At 42.2% G+C, this 23,345-nt stretch overlaps 1 protein-coding gene across 3 annotated transcripts in view; it reads left to right on the top strand.

Annotated features, from left to right (window-relative positions):
- Positions 1-26: 26 nt before the first annotated feature.
- Positions 27-23,345, top strand: part of specc1 (sperm antigen with calponin homology and coiled-coil domains 1) — a 187,214-nt gene continuing 163,895 nt past the window's right edge. For 2 of the 3 annotated variants that reach the window (XM_018091446.2, XM_018091445.2), the window contains exons 1-3: positions 46-159; positions 4,797-4,946; positions 15,679-15,814. In XM_018091446.2, coding sequence (XP_017946935.1) covers positions 4,800-4,946; positions 15,679-15,814 — 283 coding nt within the window. In that variant the 5' untranslated portion in view covers positions 46-159; positions 4,797-4,799. Of the gene's footprint in view, positions 160-4,796; positions 4,947-15,678; positions 15,815-23,345 lie in introns of all 3 variants that reach the window. The other variant, XM_018091444.2, reaches the window with a different exon arrangement.

Raw genomic sequence — 23,345 nt, 5'->3', positions numbered from 1 at the left:
TCAAGCACTTCTCTGTGTCTCGCTGAACTGTGGTTTTCCTCTCAGGGAAACAGTGAAAACACTGAATTACTCAGTCTGGTGTACACATGCTGACAGCACAGAGAGGAGAGCGGTTCCCCCTTTTAACAACTACTGTGTAGTTCCCCGCACTGAAGAGCTGTAAGTATCCGCATTTTCTCTCTTTTCGGCCAGACACGGTATTTCCATGTGCACGATCCAGCCATGGTTGACATGGGTAATTGTAATTACTCGCTGGTGGATTTATAACGGGTTGACTTCTGGCAGATTCAGAGAAGGACAATCTATATCTCCCTCTAGAGAATTAAACTCAAAATAGCTCCTTATTAACATGGTAATTACCAGGGCTGGGTGTAGACTTGGATGAAGAAGGCATTTACCTCGGGCCCTCAGCTTTAGAGGGGCCCTCATGAGGAGGTGAAAATGTAGATATAAAGTACAAATAACATTAACATGTATTAGTTATTTTCAGTATCTACAACTGGCTGCCCTCCTACTGTTCTTGGACCACAAATTTCAGTTATAGGGGATGCTGGGAGCTTAAATTAAACAACAGATGGAGGTTGGCATTTGGACACCCCTGATTAATATCATTTTATTGTCTGCAGATAGGGCTCCCCAGTTATTGCTAAGGGCCCTGTGCTTAATACAGAGCACCCGTGGTTTTACTCTACTTGGTTATCAGATATTTTTAGAATTGTTGCTATGGGAGTATATTTCATAGCTACCAAGTTACACATCTAATTTGATGTGACGGAAGAACTCCCTGGTGCCTCTTTCTTATTGGTAAGGGATAGAAACAGTCTCCCCAACATCTCTTTTATTGTCATTTCCATAGTGCAACACTGGGGATTCAATATGTATTTGTACTAATTTGCAGCCTTTCCTAAAGCAATCCTGCAGCTGGGCGGCTCTGAACAGACCTGGAATTGTAAAATAACTACGCAGTTGTGCTGTTTGAATCAACATTCTGCTAAAGGGGTATACTGTTACTAGAACATGGGATCTAAACACTACCACTCAATCACACTTAACTTGATGGGCTACAATTCCTTAAATTCTTTAATATAGTATCAAGGGTAAAAGCATGCTGGGAGCTGTAGTTCAGCAACATCAGCGTTTTCTTTTTACTGCTTGTAAAACTTTTCCCCAGCTCTTTAGAGCTACCGGCTAAACAAGATATAAAGTAATTATCCATCAGGGCAGTGTCCAACTTGGTCACCTAGGGCCCACCAAGGAACCTGACCCACTGGGTCAAACCTCATAGCAATCAAATATTGCCAAATGGTAAATGTTTATGTACAGGTCTATTGTTTAAATAAGGATTTGAGTTCTCCTAGCCTGGGGCCCTCAATGAGATCCTCGTCCAGGCCAGGCTAGCCCTGCTCCAGTAAGAATGCCATTTCATCTGTGTAAATTTGACCCTGTGTTCTTAATGACACTGTTTTCCCTGTCCTTTCTTCCCATGATTATAGAGTAATATATTCAAGTCAATATTACACAGTAATTTCCATATGATTGATTAAAACAAGATACAAATACAATACAGGTAAGGAGCATCATTGATAAATTCTCTCACATTTGTTATTAAGTATTTTGACAGCAGCATTCATATTAGTGAATTTTCTTGCATCTGAGGAAGAGTTCTAGAAATTTCCCACTATTGATATTAAGCTCCAATGATTTGTTCTGCTCTCCCACAAACCTATGCTCTAATTTACATTTCCCACAAACCACTACAACAGTGTGCCAATCTGAGCTGCTGGGGGCGACTAATCTCCCCAAAATGCCTTTCCACTGGCAATAAAGTGAATTGCCTAAGGAAAGGCTACGCGTCGTGCGAAGTTGCCTACAGGAGGAAACTTTTCTCCTCTTCAGTGACGCGTTTGCCTTTCCACCTGCGATTCACTTTGTTGCTGGTAGAAAAGGGTTTGGGGAGATTAGTTGGCCATGTTAGCAGAGATTGAGCCTCGGGCAACTCATCTCCCCGTAGGGCATCCGCCTACCTATGAGAGGGGAAGCGAAAAGAAAGGTTTTCTAAAGCAGAGTAAACAGAGGCTCTGAACTTAAAAACTAGATAAATTTGTGAAATGGAAACCTTTAATGTGACACAAAATAGCAAAACACAATAATGCTGGAACAGAAAATTAAATACTGTTATAATATAAGGGATTATGTATGTAAATCTTTCTTTCCTAAAATATCATGGGTTAAATCCAGCATATACATTTAGCTAAACATAAACACAGCTTCTTTTTGCAGTGCAGGAAGTTCCAATCTTTGACCCGCACAGTGGAATTTCAACTTCCACCATACTTTAGACCCCCTTAGTTTCTCAGAAGATGCTGGGAGTTGAAGTTTAACGGCAGCCGGAGCCCCCCTTTCGTCGTTGGTTACATTTAAAAATAATAGCAAGGAGAAATAGCTGGGCAGCCACTTTCTTGATGTAGCTTTGCTGAAAGATCAGCCGAGACGAGGAGGAGTATGGAAGTCAGACAGGAAGTGAATGTATACATGTAGCATATGGAAAATAGTTACTGGATGCTAATTTGTAAAGCAATGGTAATACCATATGGCAATTGGTTAATGCACACAGGAAAAATGTGTAAAAAAAATTACGCCGATTTTATGCCGATTATACGCCCTTTTTACGTCTTTTTAACACGGCGAAGCCTGGCGATGTGTGGCAAATTTTCTCGCCGTTTTTTACACAGCATAATAAATATGTACACACAGGGAGGGCAAGCATTATAATTAGTAAAATAAATAAGTATAAATACAGGATGCCATGTGGTAAGAGACACAGTAGGAAGGGAGGACCCTGCCCTGTGGAGCTTACAGCAGGGATCCCCAACCTATCTTACTTGTGAGCCACAGTCAAATGTAAAAAGACTTGGAGAGCAACACAAGCACCATAAAAGTTCATGGAGGAGCCAAATAAGGGCTAAGATTGGCTATTAGGCAGCCTCTATGCACACTATCAGCTTACAGGGGGCTTTATTTGGTAGGAAATCTTGTTTTTATTCAACCAAAACTTGCCCCCAAGTCAGGAATTCAAAAATAACTACCTGGTTTGGGGGCACTGCGAGCAACATCCAAGGGGTTGGGGAGCAACATGTTGGGGAACACTGGCTCTATGGTAGATGGAGCATTTTGTCCAACAAAGCCATCTGGTGGAAAACGTTGGGCAAAACAGACCTCTCTCTGTTATCACTTCTAATGCTAGTGACAAGTGGCTAGTAAAATGTGCACTTGGAGCATGGAACAGTGACAGTTGGACTTGTTCCATACCCAGACTGTCATCTGTGGGTTCTGGCAAATTCCAGAGGGGCTGCTGTAAGATGCCATAGACAGTTGCTATTTATTAGGCTGGTGGGAGCTGTTTGGGCCTCTGTGGACTTGAAATGCCAGGGCCTATTTTGAATTCCAGCGTGGCCTGTTATTTTGGAGAACCGTTGTCACCTATCTGTGTGCGTCAGACAGGACTCTTTCCACCGTCTAGTATGACCGGTGAACATGGGCGTAATGGCTCATGCTGCTTTTTTTCTTTGTTCACTGATTGTACTGTCTCTCTGCGCATAAACCAAACAGTCCATTATAGAGTGATAGTGGGGTTCACTTTTCATTATATGCTGATACTGGAATTACTGTTGCATTATAAGCCTGGGGTCACAGTGTCATTATATACCTGGGATCATGTGTTGGGGTCACTTTCCCTTGATATTACCCTGTCTGTGTAATATATATATATATATATATAATGCGGAGGAAAGCCCGAAATTGCGCCTAAAATTTCCTCTTTAAGTACCCAGTGGGTGAGGCTTAGTCTATAGGGTATTCCATGTGGATGGACATTTGAGGAGCAATCCTGGGCTTCCTTCTGCTGTGCATATGAACAAGGACGTCTTCCCTTAACCAAAATGATTTTCTAGTGGATCCGCTTCCCTTCTGCGTATGCTGACTGGAATCTCCTGCATTGCACTGATGAGTCCCAATAAGGATGAAACTGGCCTGCATTTGGGAATCTATTTTGCACACTGCCCTGGCTGTGCTTTAAAACCCTGTGGGTGCGGTTCAGTCTCTAGGGTATTCCATGTAAATGGAAAATTTAGAAGTGATGCCGGGCTTCCTTTCCAGAATTCTTTCAGCTTTGCACACAAATGCAATCGTCCCAGGTCACACAAAGAAAACTGTACTTTTTATAGATTTATACATTAGTGTGACTGGTTACATGGTTCCTGTTGCTCAATGTACATCCTGTTTTCTTTCCAGCTATGAACTAATGCAACTAACTACATTTTAAATACTTTTTGTTCAGCACAAAGCTGGCATTTATATTTTACATCATTAAAAATGGTGTTTACACAGAAGAAACTCTAAATTACTAATGAGACTCTTACTATTCTACGCTAAAAAAACCATCGCCCTACACTGGATGGGCCCGTCACCTCCAACACTCCACAGATGGATTACCCTGGTCAACTCTCAATTAGACCTATACAAACTTACCTATCTTGCCAGAGGATGCCCGGCGAAGTTTGAAAATATTTGGTCTCCTTGGACTGACTCACCAGCTACTTTATTGTAACAACCGTTACTCTCCTACCCTCTTTCTTTCCCCCCCTTCCTCCCTTTCCCCTTTCCCACTTCCACTGTTGTTGTAAAACTCAATAAAAATCAACCTTTAAAAAAAAAAAAAAAAAATGGTGTTTAGTGTTAAAATGGTAGTTCACATTAAAATAAAGTTATAGTATTAAAAGACAATTTCTCCTTGCTAGGAAATGAAGAGTTCTGCGCGGTCATTGGGTGCAGTGGCCAAACAAGGAAACCATGGGGCCGAGCGTGCAAAAGCCATTCCCACCATCGCCTTTGGGATGAAAACTTCCCGATCAACCAATTCTCTCGCTTTCGAGTCCCGTCTCAGCAAGGTAAGGGCAGCCTTGGCTGTGGTTCTCAGAATTCAATTCAACTGAACATTCAGGGGCATTTCTAATAAAAACAGTTAGGGTGGCTGCACTGATTGCAAAGTTATAGCATTAAAATTAAATCTGTCCATTGCCCTGGTAGGTTCTTAAGGGTCTATGGTTATTCACACAATTTAGTTTTCTTTTTCTCAAAGAGAGAAAAGTATTATTTTGATACCTGTATTCCAGAATTACATAATTTAGTTTATATTTAGTCAAGTGGAAACAGAATTTTAAGTTTAGTTTTTGTCAAATGCTGTCAAGGTCTGAAGTTCCTAAATAAAATCTTGGAAACCCCTTAAAGGAAAACCCATTTCAGTGTATATATTCATTTTTTCATTGAGCTCACAGTATATCAGCTTTCGGCTCGAGGCTTCCTAGGAACATTTTCCCACTGCTACAGGCACAAATGTCCTTTATTATGCTTATTTGTACCAAGCTGGGGATTGCTTCCAGCCTCCACTATTTTCTCAGCCAGCATCACATTTTCCAATACAGTAAATAGGGTGGGATCGACGTGCCTCGGGAGGGGGGGGGGATCAGATTTTACTAATTATAAATATATATATATTGGGCCACTTTAAGGTACCAGCAGTCCCTGGGCAACATTTATCTGGTGGGCCCCCACTACCCCAAGAATTGTGTAGATAGAATAACTCTCAAGCACATGAAGCTCAGTATAGTAAGGCAGACATTATGGAAATGGTCTGAAGTAGACATGGTCCCTACGTGTGTCGCCCTGGACCAACAGCCCTGGGAGCAGATAAATGACAAAATAGTGATGCCACAAGAAAAAAGACAAGGAAGTTAAAATAGCCATACTGTTGATTAAAATGAGGGGTCTCCCGTCTCAGCAGTTGTGCCAAAAGTCATCCCAGATGAAAGGTGTGCTGTTGGGCTCCCTATCCTGGTGGGCCCTGGGCAAATGCCTCTTTTGCCCATTTATTAAAACAGCCCTGACTTACATCAATGTATTTGTGATTATAATTTACATATCCTTATGTGCTGCAGGTTATTTTAGGTTAATAAATATTAATACAAACGCAATACTGCTACCAGTCAGTACTGGTAGCAATTATGTGGGCCCCCCTCCCAGGGGTTCTAATGGTTAAATTGTGGGCAAAGGCTCTATTGTTTAGAAAAAGCCCAGATGGAAACCCTAAAATATAGTTTTTTTTCTTAGAATTCCAGCATTGTTGCACTCGCCAGGAGTGTCCTGATGCATTTGTGGCCAATGTATTGAGATTAGTTCGGTTGCGCTCAGGCCCAGATTTGTGGCAAGGTCACAAAGGCCCGGGCCTAGGGTGGCACAAATTTACGGCATGCGTGATTCTGAGGGAGGTGGAGGGGGCGGGGAATGAGGGTGGCCACTAGACACCCTCCTGAGAAATCCAGCACGGGTTGCGCTCACACACATAACTTCGCTGGAAGTCTAGCTGGAGTCATTTCTGTTGTTTGGCGTTAGAGTCAGGCCCGGATTTGTGGAAAGGTCACAAAGGCCCGGGCCTAGGGCGGCACAAGTTTAGGGGCGGCATGCCGCCCCGCCGCAACAGAATTTTAAAATTTGGCTCCCATACGGAGCAGTCGGGACCTCTCCCCACTGCTCCTTATGGGAGTTTAAATGTGCGATTGCGCATGCACGTTGATCGCGCATGTGCACTCGGGGGGAGAGGGCGCCGCGCGTTCGCGCATGCGCACTCGGGGGGGGGGGGGCGGCCTCGGGGCGCCGTGAACTTAAATCCGGCCCTGGTTAGAGTGACATGCGCATGTGATTATTTTGCCGCAAGTGCGCTGAACCTATTGAAGCAGGCACTGAGGGAACCCTGGAGCTCTGGGTTATTAGGGAGAGTGGTTTGATGGAGCAGACATAAGGGGAAACAATGGTCAAAATTAGAGCAAAAGGGAAAGGATGGAGAGGATGAGAGAAAAGGGGAGAGCTGAAACAAATGTGGGAGAGGGGTTGCACCTGATAAGAGCAATAAATTGACAGTGTTTGGGCCGGTGCAGGGATGATTTAGCCCCAGCAATGGAAATATTACACCCTCAGGTATATCTGCTGAAAACCAAACCAAAGCAAAGCCAAAAGCCACACAAACACATTAGCCACACAAAGTACATATAAATGAATACAACACTATTTTATATTCCCACCAGCACACAGAATTGTCTCCCCTAATAGCTAGGATAAGTCCCTGCATCTTCTTTGACTTACACAGCTCTCTGTCCTGCTCACTTTTTCATGATGTATAAGTTCTGGGAGAGCACACAGCTATTGGATGAGTAAAGTTTACATTTCTGCTTCAGCCCATCCAACCCCTATGCGTCTCTACCAGGGCTTAATATGAGAAGGAAACAAGCAGGACAGAGAGCTGTGTAAGGCAAGGCAGATACAGGGACTTTAGCCCCATCCTCCCTTCCCAATTCTGCAGCTGAGCTGACTTACAGCTGGGGGCCTGGACCCAGAGTGAGCACAGCATGGGGCCCCCTTTAAGACCCAAAATGCAGTGGGCCCGGGACAACTGTGCCCCCTGCCCCCTCCCTGATGGCAGCCCTGTCAGTACTTATTTGTGCCAATACCACCCAATGCTGCTTGTGCCATGTCCTAAATTCAATGACATCCATCTATCACTGCACTTACAGGCGAGTGAGTAGCATAAGGCATGGAGGGTATTGCCATGTGTGACTTTTTTGTGGAAGATAGGGGAACTTTATAGAAGTTTTGCTAGCAATATTACAGGGAAAAAGAAAGCAGAAGTCTCGTATTCTGATACTATATTTAGCCATAAAGGAAATTCACATTTTGCCACCTTGCTTAAAGGAATGCTGTCATGGAAAACATGTTTTTTTTTTTCAAAACCCATCAGTTTATAGAACTTCTCCAGCAGAATCCTGCATTCAAATCCATTTTTTCAAAAACACAGATTTTTTGATATTTAATTTTGAAATTCCACATGGGGATAGCCATATTCTTCATTTCCCAGGGCGCCTTGTGCTCTGATAAACTTCAGTCACACTTTAGGGCTTTGGCACCGCGCGTCGAATCTCCCTTGTCGCGGGCGACCAAATTCTCCCGAAATACCATCCCACCGGCTAAAATGTAAATCGCCGGTGGGATGGCATAAGTGGTGCCGCAATCGCCGAAGTTGCCTTTCGAGGCAATGTCGGCAATTTGATGTGCCACGTATGCCATCCCACCCGCGATTTACATTTTCACATTTCGGGGAGATTAGTCGCCCAGTGACTAATCTCCCCGTGTGCCACAGCCCTTACTGCTGAGCTGCAAGTTGAAGCGATATCACCCCCCTCCCAGCAGCCGATCAGCAGAACAATGGGTAGGAGCAAAATAGCAGCTCCCAGTAGATATCAGAATAGCACTTAATAGTAAGAAATCCAAGTCTGGCTTGGGACTCCTCCAATTACATGGGAGTAGGAGAAACAATAGGTTACCTGAAAGCAGTTCTAATGTGTAGTGCTGGCTCCTTCTGAAAGCTCAGACTCAGGCACAATGCACTGATATGGCGCCTACACACCAATATTACAGCTGGTTTAAGAAAAGAATATTAAATGGTAGTGTGAATTTTTTGCTATGTAAACAGTGTAATTTAGTAATAAAAATAATGAAAATATCCCTTTAAGGTGTTGCTTGAGGCAAAACTGCACAGATAAAACCACTGTCCTGCAGTCCCACACAAGAGGAAGCAATTATGTTATGACTTTTTATGAAATGGCAGGCTTTTGTGTTGGTGGAAAGATAACGGAAAGAGTAAAAGCAGCTCTTTGTATCATCTAAAATTCTTGGGCTTTCTCTGTGTATCTATGTATGTTACATCAAACAGAAACAACTCCTCAGATATTAGTGCAAGATGGCTATGCACTTGGATTGGTAAATTCTGGAGTAATTGGTTATATGCCAGATAAGCCAGCGATCCAGTACAGGCACTAAACTATTTGGTAAGCCCATTTTTCTTATTTGGTGTGACCAGATATTGGTCTGCAAATGATCACCTGTACTGCCTGTAGATCATTCAGTTGATTGTAAAATCGATCAGACAGTAGTAAAAACTATAGCAAGCGTGGCTAGCATTAGAGATGGTGATTAAAATAGGAGATGTGGAAAATGGTCCTGTAGCCATAAGAATATGTTAGAGTTGGCAGTCGGGGTAAATCAATGTTCTTGAAGAATAAAAGCCACACAGTGTGCAGTTCCTGTACATTACAGAAATTGACAAAGTGCAGTATACAGGACCTACAGTATACAGTGCCTATGCTCTGGTGATAAAGAAAAGCACCCAACGTCTCTAAACTGAGCAGTTACAGTGCACAGGATGGTTAAAAAAAAGAAATTCACTTATAGTGCACAGGTTTGAGGGACAGCATAGTTACAGTACACAGGCTTGTGGGAAAAAAACAGATTTACTTGTGAAAAGGATTCCCAATGTGAAGTTGAGGGACACCCTGGGAATTCTTGTTCACATTGCACCAAATCCACAGCAGCACTAGCAGTCCAGTTGTGTGAGAAAAGAGGATTGCCAAGCGATTCTCATTCTATTGCAGGCAGCTGTTTCATTCCTCTTGAGATTCCAATATATTGGGATTGTTTTCGGCTGCTGCTTACAAAGTTCCAGAATCCTATGCAGTTCTGCGCACATGGTAGAATATACAGCTACACAATTCAAAAAGTGAGCCCCCAACTGGCGAGTCAGTTATTTCCCCATTTGATCAGCATATAAACCACAGTAACTCCCCAATGCCAGAGCTACAAATAGTTAAATATACAAAAAAAACCTGAATTGTCAAAGCTGAACCTACAGCCGTAATTATTTATTAGGAAGGTTGGAATATGGAAGCACTTGCTTACTTAAGTAGACAGGTTGTACTTTTCAAAATGATCTTTGTAACTAAGTTTCTGTGCCCTTTTTCTGTCCACTGACCACTCCTTCTGGAGGAAGGATTTCCAACTTCTTTTATTTTAACAACCAACCCTATTTGCAGATTTGCCCAGTAGTATTAAGTAACTAGATAATGTTTTTGTAGGTAGGGTTTATGTCATATAACTGGCACCCACTATGCCACTACACTACATCCAGCTGTACAAAGCCTTCTTGGCACAGTTTCAAGCATTGACACTAGTGTCTTCTCCTGAGACAGACTTTATCCATCTTATATACAGTACTTAATTTTTATACTTAACTCTTCCCAGTCCAGGCCTGGAAACCACCCAATCCAATTGGATGAATTAGGGGTAGGCAGCAGAGTGATGTGCCTCAGGTGCAACATGGAGAGAAAGTAGTATTTGCCGGATTTAGAAGAGCTTTCAGATGAATCCAACAGGTGAATCCAGTCCTAAATGAATTGAAAATGTCACTAAATTGCTATATAGATATATTAATGCACTCTAGGTAGGAGCTCCACACCCTTTTTTTCTTTTTCTTCAATCTTTCTTCTGTATCTAAATTAAATTGAAATGTGGGGAAACAAAATGTGAGTGTTGGAGGAGCTGCAAACAGAGATCAATATAATTTTGCAATAGGCGGAAATAGCTTTATTACCATGTTGTGCCGTTATAGCAATTTAGACTTTTCATGAACCTCATGAAATTTGCCTGTAATGTCTGTGCTTGGAGTGGTGAGCCTTGGGCAGGCCTGGAGTGGCAACCTGTGGATTCTGGCAGATGCCTTAGGGGCTGCTGTAATATGCCATAGACAGTTTCTATTTGGTGGGGGCTGTTTGGGCCTATTTTGCATCTCAGTCCAGAACTGGCTTTGGGACAGTATAATAATTATGTAGGGAATATTGATCAAATCACAATAATGGATGAGCAAATTGGCAAAAAAAAGCTGTTAATGAGAAAAAAAGAGCAATGCGAGCTAATTTTGTATTGTTGTCTGAGCCAGTTTCCTGCAATGTGCTCTCTTCTGTGTGAATTATCCCCTGGCAGAGCAGTGTTGCATCGTCTTGTGGTTGAGATGTGATGTCAATTTATTATTGTAAGATGGTCATTGGTGACTCTAAATAGTTAATTGATCATTAATAATAAATAATTATTTGATGTCTTCTGCAATGTGGCTCCAGTTTATAGCAACAAATGGTTCATCACACTTGGACATAATGTTGTACAAAACAGACTTCATAAATTGAGGAAAGTCTACACAAGCCTGGAGGAAGTAGAACATAAATCACCTGGGTGTCCGTCCTCTTTCTTTTCTCTCTCTATTTACAAGGCAGGTTGTATTGTATAAGGCAGCCAGGTATCTATAGAAATCAGAAATTGTGTGCCCTTAAGCCGTTCCCAGAAATGAATATCCTGCTTTGCAATAGGAGATGCTTAATATCAGGTAGGGCCTCCATAGACAAGGTAGTTTTGTCACTTGCTCTGTCTACTGCTCATTTCATATTGTATTCAGCTTGAAAACATTCTTCCATCCCATTCTTCTCGACTGTCAGCGATACGGGTATATTCTGGCCAGGTACATATCAGTTTTTTCCCTGACTCACCCTCTTTAGTTGTGCCATTTGTATTATTCAAATGACATTCTAGTTACCAGTCACTGACAGTTTACCCTGAAGCTGCCTAGGGATGAAGGTCAGGCAGTCAGAGTGCGGAGAAGACACAGCACCTTCAGACAGAATAAAGTAGCTGTGGAGGAGTCTGACCCTCTGAGCCTATGTCATTTACGCCAAGCAAATGAATGATACTGAAGATGGTGAGTCTGGGAATATTTGCCACTATAGAATGAGTTGACGAAACACACACTGTATTTACCCTAAGTCCTATGGCACATATGTTGTTCTTCCCACTGGTGTAAAAACAACAGCAAAGAAAAGACCTGTCAGTTATCTCTCGGTCATCTATTTGTTATCTGTCAACTATCTATTATCAATGTATGTAGGTATGTATAAGTATATCTATATATCTATCTACTTTATGGTGAATAAGGGCTCTGGCACACGGGGAGATTAGTCGCCCGTGACAAATTTCCCTGTTCGCGTGCGACTAATCTCCCCGAGTTGCCATCCCACCAGCGAAAATGTGAGTCGCCGGTGGGATGGCACACGCGGCGGCGTGATTTCGGCAAGTCACCGAAAATGCCTCGCGAGGCAACGCCATCCCACCGGCGACTTACATTTTCACCGGTGGGATGGCAATTCGGGGAGATTAGTCGCCCGCGAACAGGGAGATTTGTCACGGGCAACTAATCTCCCCGTGTGCCAGAGCCCTAAGACAGAAACCTTTTTCTTGGGGAAAATTGCTTTCGAGCTCTTGCCGCAAAGCATCTGGCATTCAGGTTTTTAGTGTTGGAGCAGGTTTATTTGATGCTTAATAAAGGTGTCTAGGAGCACTGGAATGTTGCTATGTTATTGGAACTGTTTGTATTTTTTTGATTTCACTTTGTGTGCTGGGTGTTCTAAGATTTGAATTGGAGAGAGGGAGAGAGGGGCACGTTTTTTCTTTTGCACCAAGTCCCTAAGTGTGCGGTAATCTTTCACTATATGTATATTTGTTTGACCTGCACCCAGGGCTGTTCTTTTGGTGACGGGTGTGCTCCACTCTGTTGTAACTTGTGTATTATTATTATGTACTCTCTGTTGTAACATATAAGGATATTAGAAGACAAATCAGAGTTTCATGACCTATTATTCATGACCTATTATATGAAACTTCTCCTTGATTATAATATCCTTATATTTGACTTATTTTATTTTACTCTGTATGATTTATTGCATTGCTTTGTTATGTATTTAATTATTACCATATGGGGAGACCAGTTTTCCTTCATTGCCAATTTAAATTACATGGGTGTTTTTAGCCTTTAATAAACTCAAATAAAAAAGATAAAAAGGAAAGAGATCAGATACACTTCCACTGACTGCTGTAGGATCTCGGCAGGTTTTAGATTTTAGATTCAAATGATTAATAATTCTTAAGTTTGAGTTTTAAAAATACTGACCTCAAATAGATTTGTGTTTCCAATTTTTTTTTTTTTGCTATGAATTTTAATAAATTTGTCCTTAAATTGCCTTGAGTACTTCATGCTATTAAATTCTTTTTGTGGCAGAAGGTAGGCCTTTTAACATTTATAGTAATACTTTGCGTGGCTTTGCAGTTTGTGTGTATGCCATGTGTTATGATTCTATAATAAATGCTGGTTGCACAAAAGAATGCATCAGGCTGTTTTAAGGATGTTTCATAAAAGATTTGAATTTTTACTATTGACCTCTGTATATGTGTTGTCAGGGGTTAGGTAGCTGGGACCAGCTTTCTGGGGGTAAAGCAGCCCTTGGCACAATTACAACACATGAGAGTGTATTCTCTTTTAGGCAGTTTATTTTCACTTGCATAAAAAATTACAAAATAGTTCAAAATAAAATCCTTGCCACATAATGGTCTCTACCTAACACAGGACAATTGTCCTAACTAACCAGGAGCAGACCGACCGCCTGTCTCCCACACAGAGAAAAGGAAACAAAGTTCAAACCTTGTAATGCTTTCAAAATCTCTCAGTCAGCTCACACAGGCAGCTTCCCTGTGTCTTTCCCCCAGACTGCAGCTTTCTACTTTGCTCAGGCTGCCTTTTAATTAGCCAGCTGAGATGCCTCAGGTAGACCCACAACACCCGGGCCGGACTAACAGTCCTGGGAACCATTCTTTTAGGAACCTAGGACATATATAAGCTCCGTCCTGGACTTTCCCAGGTATCCTGACAGTGACCTGTGACCAAGGGCTTGGATTAGTGTTTTAGCTGTTACTTGGGAAAGAAAGGGGCGTATCTTGGCATCATTGCGGAAGAAAAAACGGCAGGTTTTGGCAGTGTTATTAATATGGTTAGAGAAGGAGAGTGACTGGTCAAAGATAACCCCAAGGCAGCGTGCAGAATTAACAGAGTTGATGGTCATGCCATCAATAGTGATGTGAAAGGAGGAGAAGGGCTAGGTTTGTGCGGGAAGACCATGAGCTCTGTTTTAGCTAGGTTAAGTTTTAGTTGGTTCATCCAGGAGGAGATAGCCAGGAGGCAGTTACCAATCTGGGTTTGAACATCAGTGGTTAGTGCAGGGGTGACTAAATATATCTGGATGTCATCTGCTTATAAGTGATATTTAAACCAAAAGAAGAAATAAGGTCTCCTAAAGAGAGAGTGTACAGGGAGAACAGCAAAGGACCAAGCACAGAGCCCTGAGGCACCCCCACACTAAGCTGAACCAGGGTAGAGGATTTGTTAGCAAGAGCGACAGAGAAGGAGCGGTTAGATGGATAGGAATATGTTATGCCATCTTCTGCCATCCTATGTGACATTATTTCCACTCCACAGAGGGAGATAAGTAGCTAATACTACTTGCTGGCTAGTAAAACGTCCTATTGTTTTCAGTGTGGTAAGTATCGATCATGTCCCATAAAAAACAATAATACTAATTTCCAATACACAAAGTTTATATTACTCTCCCCGTGGAAAAGAAACATTAACACAACTTTGTCAGTGTTCATAAGATTTATTAAGTGTGGAAAGGAAGGAGTAGGAAAGGAAAAGGTTATATAATCCCTGGAGACAGACAGGAGAGTCAGACATTTTTCAGAATCTTTCAGATGAAAGACATTATTCTTTGTTTTGTGCTCTAACAACCAGAATCTGATTCCAGAAAAGCTCTTCGTACACACTCAGTCAGACTGACATCTTGCCATCAGGGATCCCTCACAGTGAATGGAACAACTCATACAGTATGGACAGAATATTCTGAAAAAAATCAAACTTTCTCAATTGATGAAAAACAGGAGAAGTTGCTTCTGTGGCTTTTCATTGAACGGCAAAAACACTTTTTTAAAAAAAATAAAGCTGGCCATACATTGGAATGTCTACACCTTTGGTGGATCTTTCCCCAATATGCCTACATTGAGGTGGGCGATAATAAACTGAACCGATCATTGGGCCCCAGAGCCCTATTCATTACAGGCAATCAGACCACATTTTAAAGCTGATCAATGTCAGGTCAAATATCGGTAAGATATTGGTCGGCTAGGCCAGTTGTATTGCACCATACAGTGGCCTAAATATAAGGGAAGCAGACCTTGGTGGGGGGGGGGGCTAGACCAGGGGGTCTGCATCCTCTAAAGCTCTAGAGACATCCCTCCCCCCCAGCCACTCTCTTACCTGTGAGCGAGTAAGCAGGGAAAGGGGGATGTGACCAGGTGGGTGGGTGTTGTGGTGCCTTCAGCCCCTCCGAAGATTTGTTTTTTGCAGGGGGCCTGGCATCATATAAATACGCCATTTGCCCCCATACACTGGCAGATAAGCTGCCAATTTGGACTAAAGGAGCTGAATCACAGCTAAAATCTGCACGTGTGTGGCTGCTTTTACTTATGTTTTTATCTGTGTTGGAAATAGGACTTATTAATATTACAAAGCAGATATGAAAAAGAGAGAGCTTTTGATCTATAGAGAATATGTAACAAATCTAAAAAAACGCTATTACTACTATTATTATTGACTAAAAACAATGCATAGAATTTATCAAATCACGGGAATAATATGAGCAGAGGAAAAGGGAATTTTGAAGCAGATTAGGGTTCTGAAAGCTGTGGGTTACTGACTCTCAAGACGGCATCCTGAAGCTTTGGGAAATGCAGGTAGCTCAGATGGGTAGATCCTAGTTGGAGTAGAGACTGTGGCCATATATTTAACTTGTTCCTATCTGTATCTGACAGCTGAAGAGAGCAAGCAGCGATGACATGCTCACCAAGCCTGGGGGCAGCAGCACTTCTACTACATCCCGAATGAAGAAGACCATCACTACAGGAGCCATATCAGAGCTTACTGAGAGCAAGTACCGCAGCGCCACTGGTAAGGATCTACATGAGTAATTTGTCATACTTTATACTAAGAGAACGTGGTTTGATTCTTCACAAGGGCACCATGCAGAAGAAACAGATATCTAATTGCTCTTTGTTGTAACATATTTTTTGAAATATATGTTGATTTTTTTTTATTTCCCTGATATTGATTCATTTAGAAAACAGATAGAGAAACAGCTTCTGTGCTATATTGATATTTTCTTAATCGAGGGGATCTCCCTGATGCCAAAACCTAAGCAATTAGCCTAAATATTGTTCTGATAGAAGACTATCACTTGATAATCATGAATTCTGCTTTGTAAGACATACTGTAAATGGTGAGTTCTCCTTACAGAATAAAAAAGTCTGACTGTCCCTTCGTCAGTACTGCATATTTCTCCTTTACCGTGGACTGGGGGTTTTCGGTTTGTTATAATAGGTGGGAGACTGTTTGTATGTGTGATGGAAGTATGTGGATAGAGGAAGAACACAGAGAGACTCTGGCCTTATAGTTGACCTGGGGAGGAATGGAGCATATACAGCATTAAATGGCTTTCTATTATTCACCTTTATCATTAAAAGGAGTGTGTGTCCTGTGAGAGAAAATCAATAGTTTGTGGTATACAATCTACTTAATGTAGTACAGCACAGGAAGATGCTGTTTGCATAAAACAGTGAGAGGTTATAGGGAATGATTTTTTCTCTGGAGGGTAGAACCACTATCTCTGTGCTACCGTCTTTCTCATTTGAATATCTGGGACTTTACAGGAATTTTAACCCTAGTCAAGTTCATCTGTTATTTATTACTGCCACTAGTTGGATTTGCAGATAACACAGGCCAAGCTGTAACATTTGAGCATTGTAGTTGCAAGGCTGCCGCCTACTGGTCAACTAGAAAAGTGTTGCTTTTTCTCCTTGTATGGAATTGCAGGTGAAATACAGATGGGCAAAACTTTAGACATTTGGCTTACCATGTCCCCACCCGCCATGTCACTTTTTTGAACAGGTCATTGTCACACCTTTTGTTCATTTAAATGAATGCTCTGATGTATGATGTGTAAATTAGCCAGATGATTTGTAGAGGATATGCTACTCGGATAAAAGGGTACATTTAAATAGTCTCCAAATATATTTATGGACAAAGGGATGCCAAGCACTATCCCACTGCATATAAGCACACAATACTGTCCATCTGGAAATTATTACAATATAATGCACATTTATTATTTATGATTAGATATGTTTGCTTTGTGAATGGAATTTTTAATTGAAGGTCTCATAGTTAGCAAAAGCTTTTGTTTCTCCTACTCAATGTACAAAAAAACAAAACAAAAAAAGCACAATACATAATACACAATTGCATAAAACAGGCTCTCCTTTGTGGGTGCTATTCTTATGTCTACCACTAGGGGCATGGGAGAACAGTTAGCAATGCAAACAATTTCTAATTTTGTTTTCATTTCTACAGTGCTGAAATCTTCTCCAGGCAGGTCCGTACTGGGATTTGAAAAAGGCCCTGGCATTTAAAATGCACAGTGGCCCATACAGCCCTCTACCATCCCAATAAATAGTGACTATCTATAGCAACTTACAGCAGCCCCTCTGGCATTTAACAGAATCCACAGATTGCCAGTAAAAGCCCATCTTCAGGATACCAGCTTTTTGGAAGGGTAAGGGGGTCTGGGGTTTCAGAAATCATTGCCACCCACTGTATGTAATGTATTTAGGGAAAACGTTTCCACTGTTTGTCACTGTATTTAATATATTTTGGGTGCCAATACTTCTGCCCTTATTGTATAATGTATTAGGTATCTGGAGTTATTGTTCATTGAAGTAAATGTACCATTATTTACAAGTGCATACTGTGTGTATATATCTATATATCCACTATGCAAGCAAATGGCTAATGGTACATGGGGCAGTTTTTCCACAGTGTCTTTCAGCTGGCAGAAAATTGGCTGTAGCCATCCTAAAGGTGGCAGTACATGGGCCAGTTTTAGCTTCCGATATCGGTCCCTTAAACCAATTTGGCAGCTTATCGGTCCCCGTATGAGGCAGGTTTGATTTTTCCATCGGATACCGACAGCACCCCCTGTTCTAATTTAATCGTTTGGCCTTGGAGCCAAATGACCAAATTAGCCTGATAGCGCCCACCCGTAGGTGTGGATATCAGGAGAAGGTCCACTCGCTTGTGGAAAATGCAGGCCGGGAATCAGCCCCAATGTAGACATTCTTTGTAGCTTTCTTCTTTACCCACATCTGGAATTATTGTGTCAGCCAGATTTGACAAATCAACAGCATCTCATAGCCCATTGGTATCTCAAAAGTATATATACCAGGCCTTTAGCTGCATATTGAGAGTTACAGTTTAGCTGCTGGCACCTTTCAGTTATATAATACCAAGTTATATTTAGATAAACTTGCTGTAACCAGTTGCTGCAAAACTGTATTTGGAGCTGAGATAAAGACTTATCTGTCGCCCTTAGCATATATATAGGAACAGTGAATGTTTGCCGTCATAACACGGACTTGTAGCCTTTGCCCAGATTATTAGTGCTAAAGGCATGAGTATGTTACAGTGAGCTGGTTTCCCAGTATTTGCATTGCTTCCACAGAGCAGGTTGTAAGAATGTATTTGTCATATAAGACATTTACTGATAAGAGAGAGTTAATATCCTTTGTACACTGAATTATGGATCATTCGGAACATTCAGTTTTTAAATAAGTCACCCATGGCAGGTGTAAAATGACCATGAAAATGCCCTGCACTTTTTGCTATTAGCCCTGTGAATAACCAGGAGAGGGCAGCACAAAATACCTTTTAGCATGATTCCTGAGTATATAGATTTTAACTATGTAGAAATATGTTCCCTTGTATCAGACTGTAAAAATGAGAGGGACAAGGTACCACAGCTCTATAGGCATTGTTTTACTAAGGTATCTCTCATTATTTCTTTATAATAATATATGGTGGCTGATAAGTGGGTTAGGAGGTGTTTTGAGCTGAGATTTAGGACTATTTACAGGCTCGGGCTGGCAATCTGTGGATCCTGGCAAATGCCAGAGGGGCTGTTGTGAGATGCCATACCCAGGGCTGGTGGGGGCTCGCCGTGTGCCTCTGTGTACTTAAAATGCCAGGACCAATATGAACCCAGACCTGACTATGGGTCAGTTTTTGAAGCTGAAGTGGCATCAACTAGCGGAGCTGATAAGGAGATACTAGGAATTGTAGTTCTGACACACCTGCAATGCAGCAGAATGCCCATAGTGACACCTCAGTGATTTGGATATCAGGTTAATGCCGTGTGTCAGAGGCCGGCACTCCCACATTCTGGGCTTCCCTTGTATCCTGTGATTAAGCCAGCTAATTGCTTTGAACAAATCATTTCTGCATGACGTACATTAAGAGCACAGAGGGATTTCTAGACAGGTTGTTGATGCCTACTAAGCGGCAGATCTCTGCATTCTGATGTTTATTAGGAATGTACATTTTCTGTCATATGAGAGATTATATTGTATTAGGATGTTATAAATAGGGCATTGGTTGTTCATCTCCCACGTCAGTACAACTCCCTGTGTAAAGTACCTGAAAGCTACAACATTATCTTTTGTAATTAAAGGGGTAGGTCACCTACTTTTATTCATAGAATGGGCAAGTTTTCATTTGGTCCTCATGTTTTAGTCTTTATAATTTTTGTAATCTTTTAATGTTTTGCCTTCTTCTTCTGCCTCTTTCCAGCATTCAGTTGGGGTCACCTTGCCTCATGGCAGGAGTAAAACTGCCCCCACCCCACGCATGGGCAAGCTCACCTCTGGGGGAAATTAGTTTGCACAGATTCACTTGATCCACAGGTCCCATGGGTTTCATGCCAACCTGCACATCACAGCTGGGAATCCCTCGCTGCCTAAACATGGGCGTCCACAGAAGGGGGCAAGAGGGGGCACTTGCCCCCCCCTGGAAAAGTAGCAAAAAAAACAAAAACCTTACTCCGTTTCTGCAGTCCCCTCAAGCCCGTTTTTGCTGTGCTCCGATTGGATCTTTCTTCTTGTGGATTCTCCAATCAGAGCACAGCTTCCTTGACAGACAGTAAAATTGACCAATCAGAGCACACATGCGCACAGAGATCGGGAGATTTTGCAAACTGGAAACAGAAATAAAGACTGAAAAGAAGAATCTGCCCCTGTAACTTTACCTAAGAACCAACTCTCAACTTTTGCTGCAGTTTTCATCCCACAGGTACTATACCCAGGCACTATACCCAGGCACTATACCCAGGTACTATACCGAGGCACTATACGCAGGTACTATACCCAGGCACTATACCCAGGCACTATACACAGGCACTATACCCAGGCACTATACACAGGCACTATACACAGGTACTATACCCAGGCACTATACACAGGTACTATACCCAGGTACTATACACAGGCACTATACCCAGGTACTATACCCAGGTACTATACCCAGGTACTATACACAGGCACTATACACAGGCATGGGTGTCCACAGAAGGGGGCAAGAGGGGGCACTTGCCCCCCCCTGGAAAAGTAGCAAAAAAAACAAAAACCTTACTCCGTTTCTGCAGTCCCCTCAAGCCCGTTTTTGCTGTGCTCCGATTGGATCTTTCTTCTTGTGGATTCTCCAATCAGAGCACAGCTTCCTTGACAGACAGTAAAATTGACCAATCAGAGCACACATGCGCACAGAGATCGGGAGATTTTGCAAACTGGAAACAGAAATAAAGACTGAAAAGAAGAATCTGCCCCTGTAACTTTACCTAAGAACCAACTCTCAACTTTTGCTGCAGTTTTCATCCCACAGGTACTATACCCAGGCACTATACCCAGGCACTATACCCAGGCACTATACCCAGGTACTATACCGAAGCACTATACCCAGGCACTATACCCAGGTACTATACCCAGGCACTATACCCAGGTACTATACACAGGCACTATACCCAGGCACTATACACAGGCACTATACACAGGTACTATACCCAGGTACTATACACAGGCACTATACACAGGCACTATACCCAGGTACTATACCCAGGTACTATACCCAGGTACTATACCCAGGTACTATACACAGGCACTATACCCAGGCACTATACACAGGTACTATACCCAGGTACTATACACAGGCACTATACCCAGGTACTATACCCAGGTACTATACCCAGGTACTATACACAGGCACTATACACAGGTACTATACACAGGCACTATACACAGGTACTATACCCAGGTACTATACACAGGCACTATACACAGGCACTATACACAGGCACTATACCCAGGTACTATACCCAGGCACTATACCCAGGCACTATACACAGGTACTATACACAGGCACTATACCCAGGCACTATACCCAGGTACTATACCCAGGCACTATACCCAGGTACTATACACAGGTACTATACCCAGGTACTATACCCAGGTACTATACCCAGGTACTATACACAGGTACTATACCCAGGTACTATACCCAGGTACTATACCCAGGCACTATACACAGGTACTATACACAGGTACTATACACAGGCACTATACCCAGGTACTATACCCAGGTACTATACACAGGCACTATACACAGGTACTATACACAGGCACTATACCCAGGTACTATACCCAGGCACTATACCCAGGCACTATACCCAGGCACTATACCCAGGCACTATACCCAGGCACTATACACAGGTACTATACCCAGGTACTATACCCAGGTACTATACCCAGGCACTATACACAGGTACTATACCCAGGTACTATACCCAGGCACTATACCCAGGCACTATACACAGGCACTATACCCAGGTACTATACCCAGGCACTATACACAGGCACTATACCCAGGCACTATACACAGGCACTATACACAGGCACTATACACAGGCACTATACCCAGGCACTATACCCAGGCACTATACACAGGCACTATACCCAGGCACTATACACAGGTACTATACACAGGCACTATACCCAGGCACTATACCCAGGTACTATACCCAGGCACTATACACAGGTACTATACACAGGTACTATACACAGGTACTATACCCAGGTACTATACCCAGGTACTATACACAGGCACTATACACAGGTACTATACCCAGGTACTATACCCAGGTACTATACCCAGGCACTATACACAGGTACTATACACAGGCACTATACACAGGCACTATACCCAGGTACTATACACAGGCACTATACACAGGTACTATACACAGGCACTATACCCAGGCACTATACCCAGGCACTATACCCAGGCACTATACCCAGGCACTATACCCAGGCACTATACACAGGTACTATACCCAGGTACTATACACAGGCACTATACCCAGGTACTATACCCAGGCACTATACACAGGCACTATACCCAGGTACTATACACAGGCACTATACCCAGGCACTATACCCAGGCACTATACCCAGGCACTATAACCAGGTACTATACCCAGGTACTATACCCAGGCACTATACCCAGGTACTATACCCAGGTACTATACCCAGGCACTATACAGTTCTAAAGAATCACTAGCTGACATTAAATTGTTTTTTGCCTGACCTGACATCTATAATAATTTATAATCTATCCCCTACCCTAACACATGGAGGGTAAGTTAACTCTTTCCCTCTGAAAAAGCTCATTGTGTGTTTATATATGTGTTGTTGTTTTTTGCACTTACTATTTTTTTTTTTTTTTGTCATTGTTTTGTTCATTTATAGTAAGTTACAGTGGGGCCAATGTTGTGTATCAGTGCCAGTGTTATAGTGCCAGGGCCTGAATATCTGCCATCTGTACCCACTGCTCCTCACTGTATATAATGTGCTGGGTTTGTAAATACGGACTGCGTCTCACTGTATATAATGTGCTGGGTTTGTAAATACGGACTGCTCCTCACTGTATATAATGTGCTGGGTTTGTAAATACGGACTGCGTCTCACTGTATATAATGGGGAGTCAGTACCCACTGCCTTTCTTGCTATAAAACTAACATAAACACATCTAAAGGGGTGGTTCACTTTTAAGTTAACCTTTAGTATGTTATAAAATGGCCTATTCCTAGCAACTTTGCAATTGGTCTTCCTAATTAATTTTTTTGAATAATTTGCCTTTCTCTTCTGCCTCTATACAGATTTCAAATGGGGGCCAAAAAATAGTGCTCTGTGAGGCTACAATTTTATTATTATTATAATTTTGTATTACTTATTTTTCCAAGTAGGCCCCTTAACTATTCATATTCCCATCTCTTGTTTAAATCACTACCTGGTTGCTAGGGTAAATAAGACCCTAGCAACCAGATAGCTGCTGAAATACCAAATGGAGAGCTGCTGAACAAAAAGCTAAATAACTGAAAAACCATTAAAAATAAAAGTGAATTCGAATGCGAACTACCCCTTGAAGCTAACTGATCCCAAACACAAATGTTTGCAGATCCCCTAACAGAAGTGCGCGTATGAATACTTTTACTACTAATACTAAACATTTTAGGGTAAAAAAAAAAAGCACCCCCACCCGCACT

The sequence above is a fragment of the Xenopus tropicalis genome, chromosome 2 (genome assembly GCF_000004195.4).
Source record: "Xenopus tropicalis strain Nigerian chromosome 2, UCB_Xtro_10.0, whole genome shotgun sequence".
Taxonomy (NCBI): domain Eukaryota; kingdom Metazoa; phylum Chordata; class Amphibia; order Anura; family Pipidae; genus Xenopus; species Xenopus tropicalis.
This window is presented reverse-complemented; position numbering and strand designations above follow the sequence as displayed.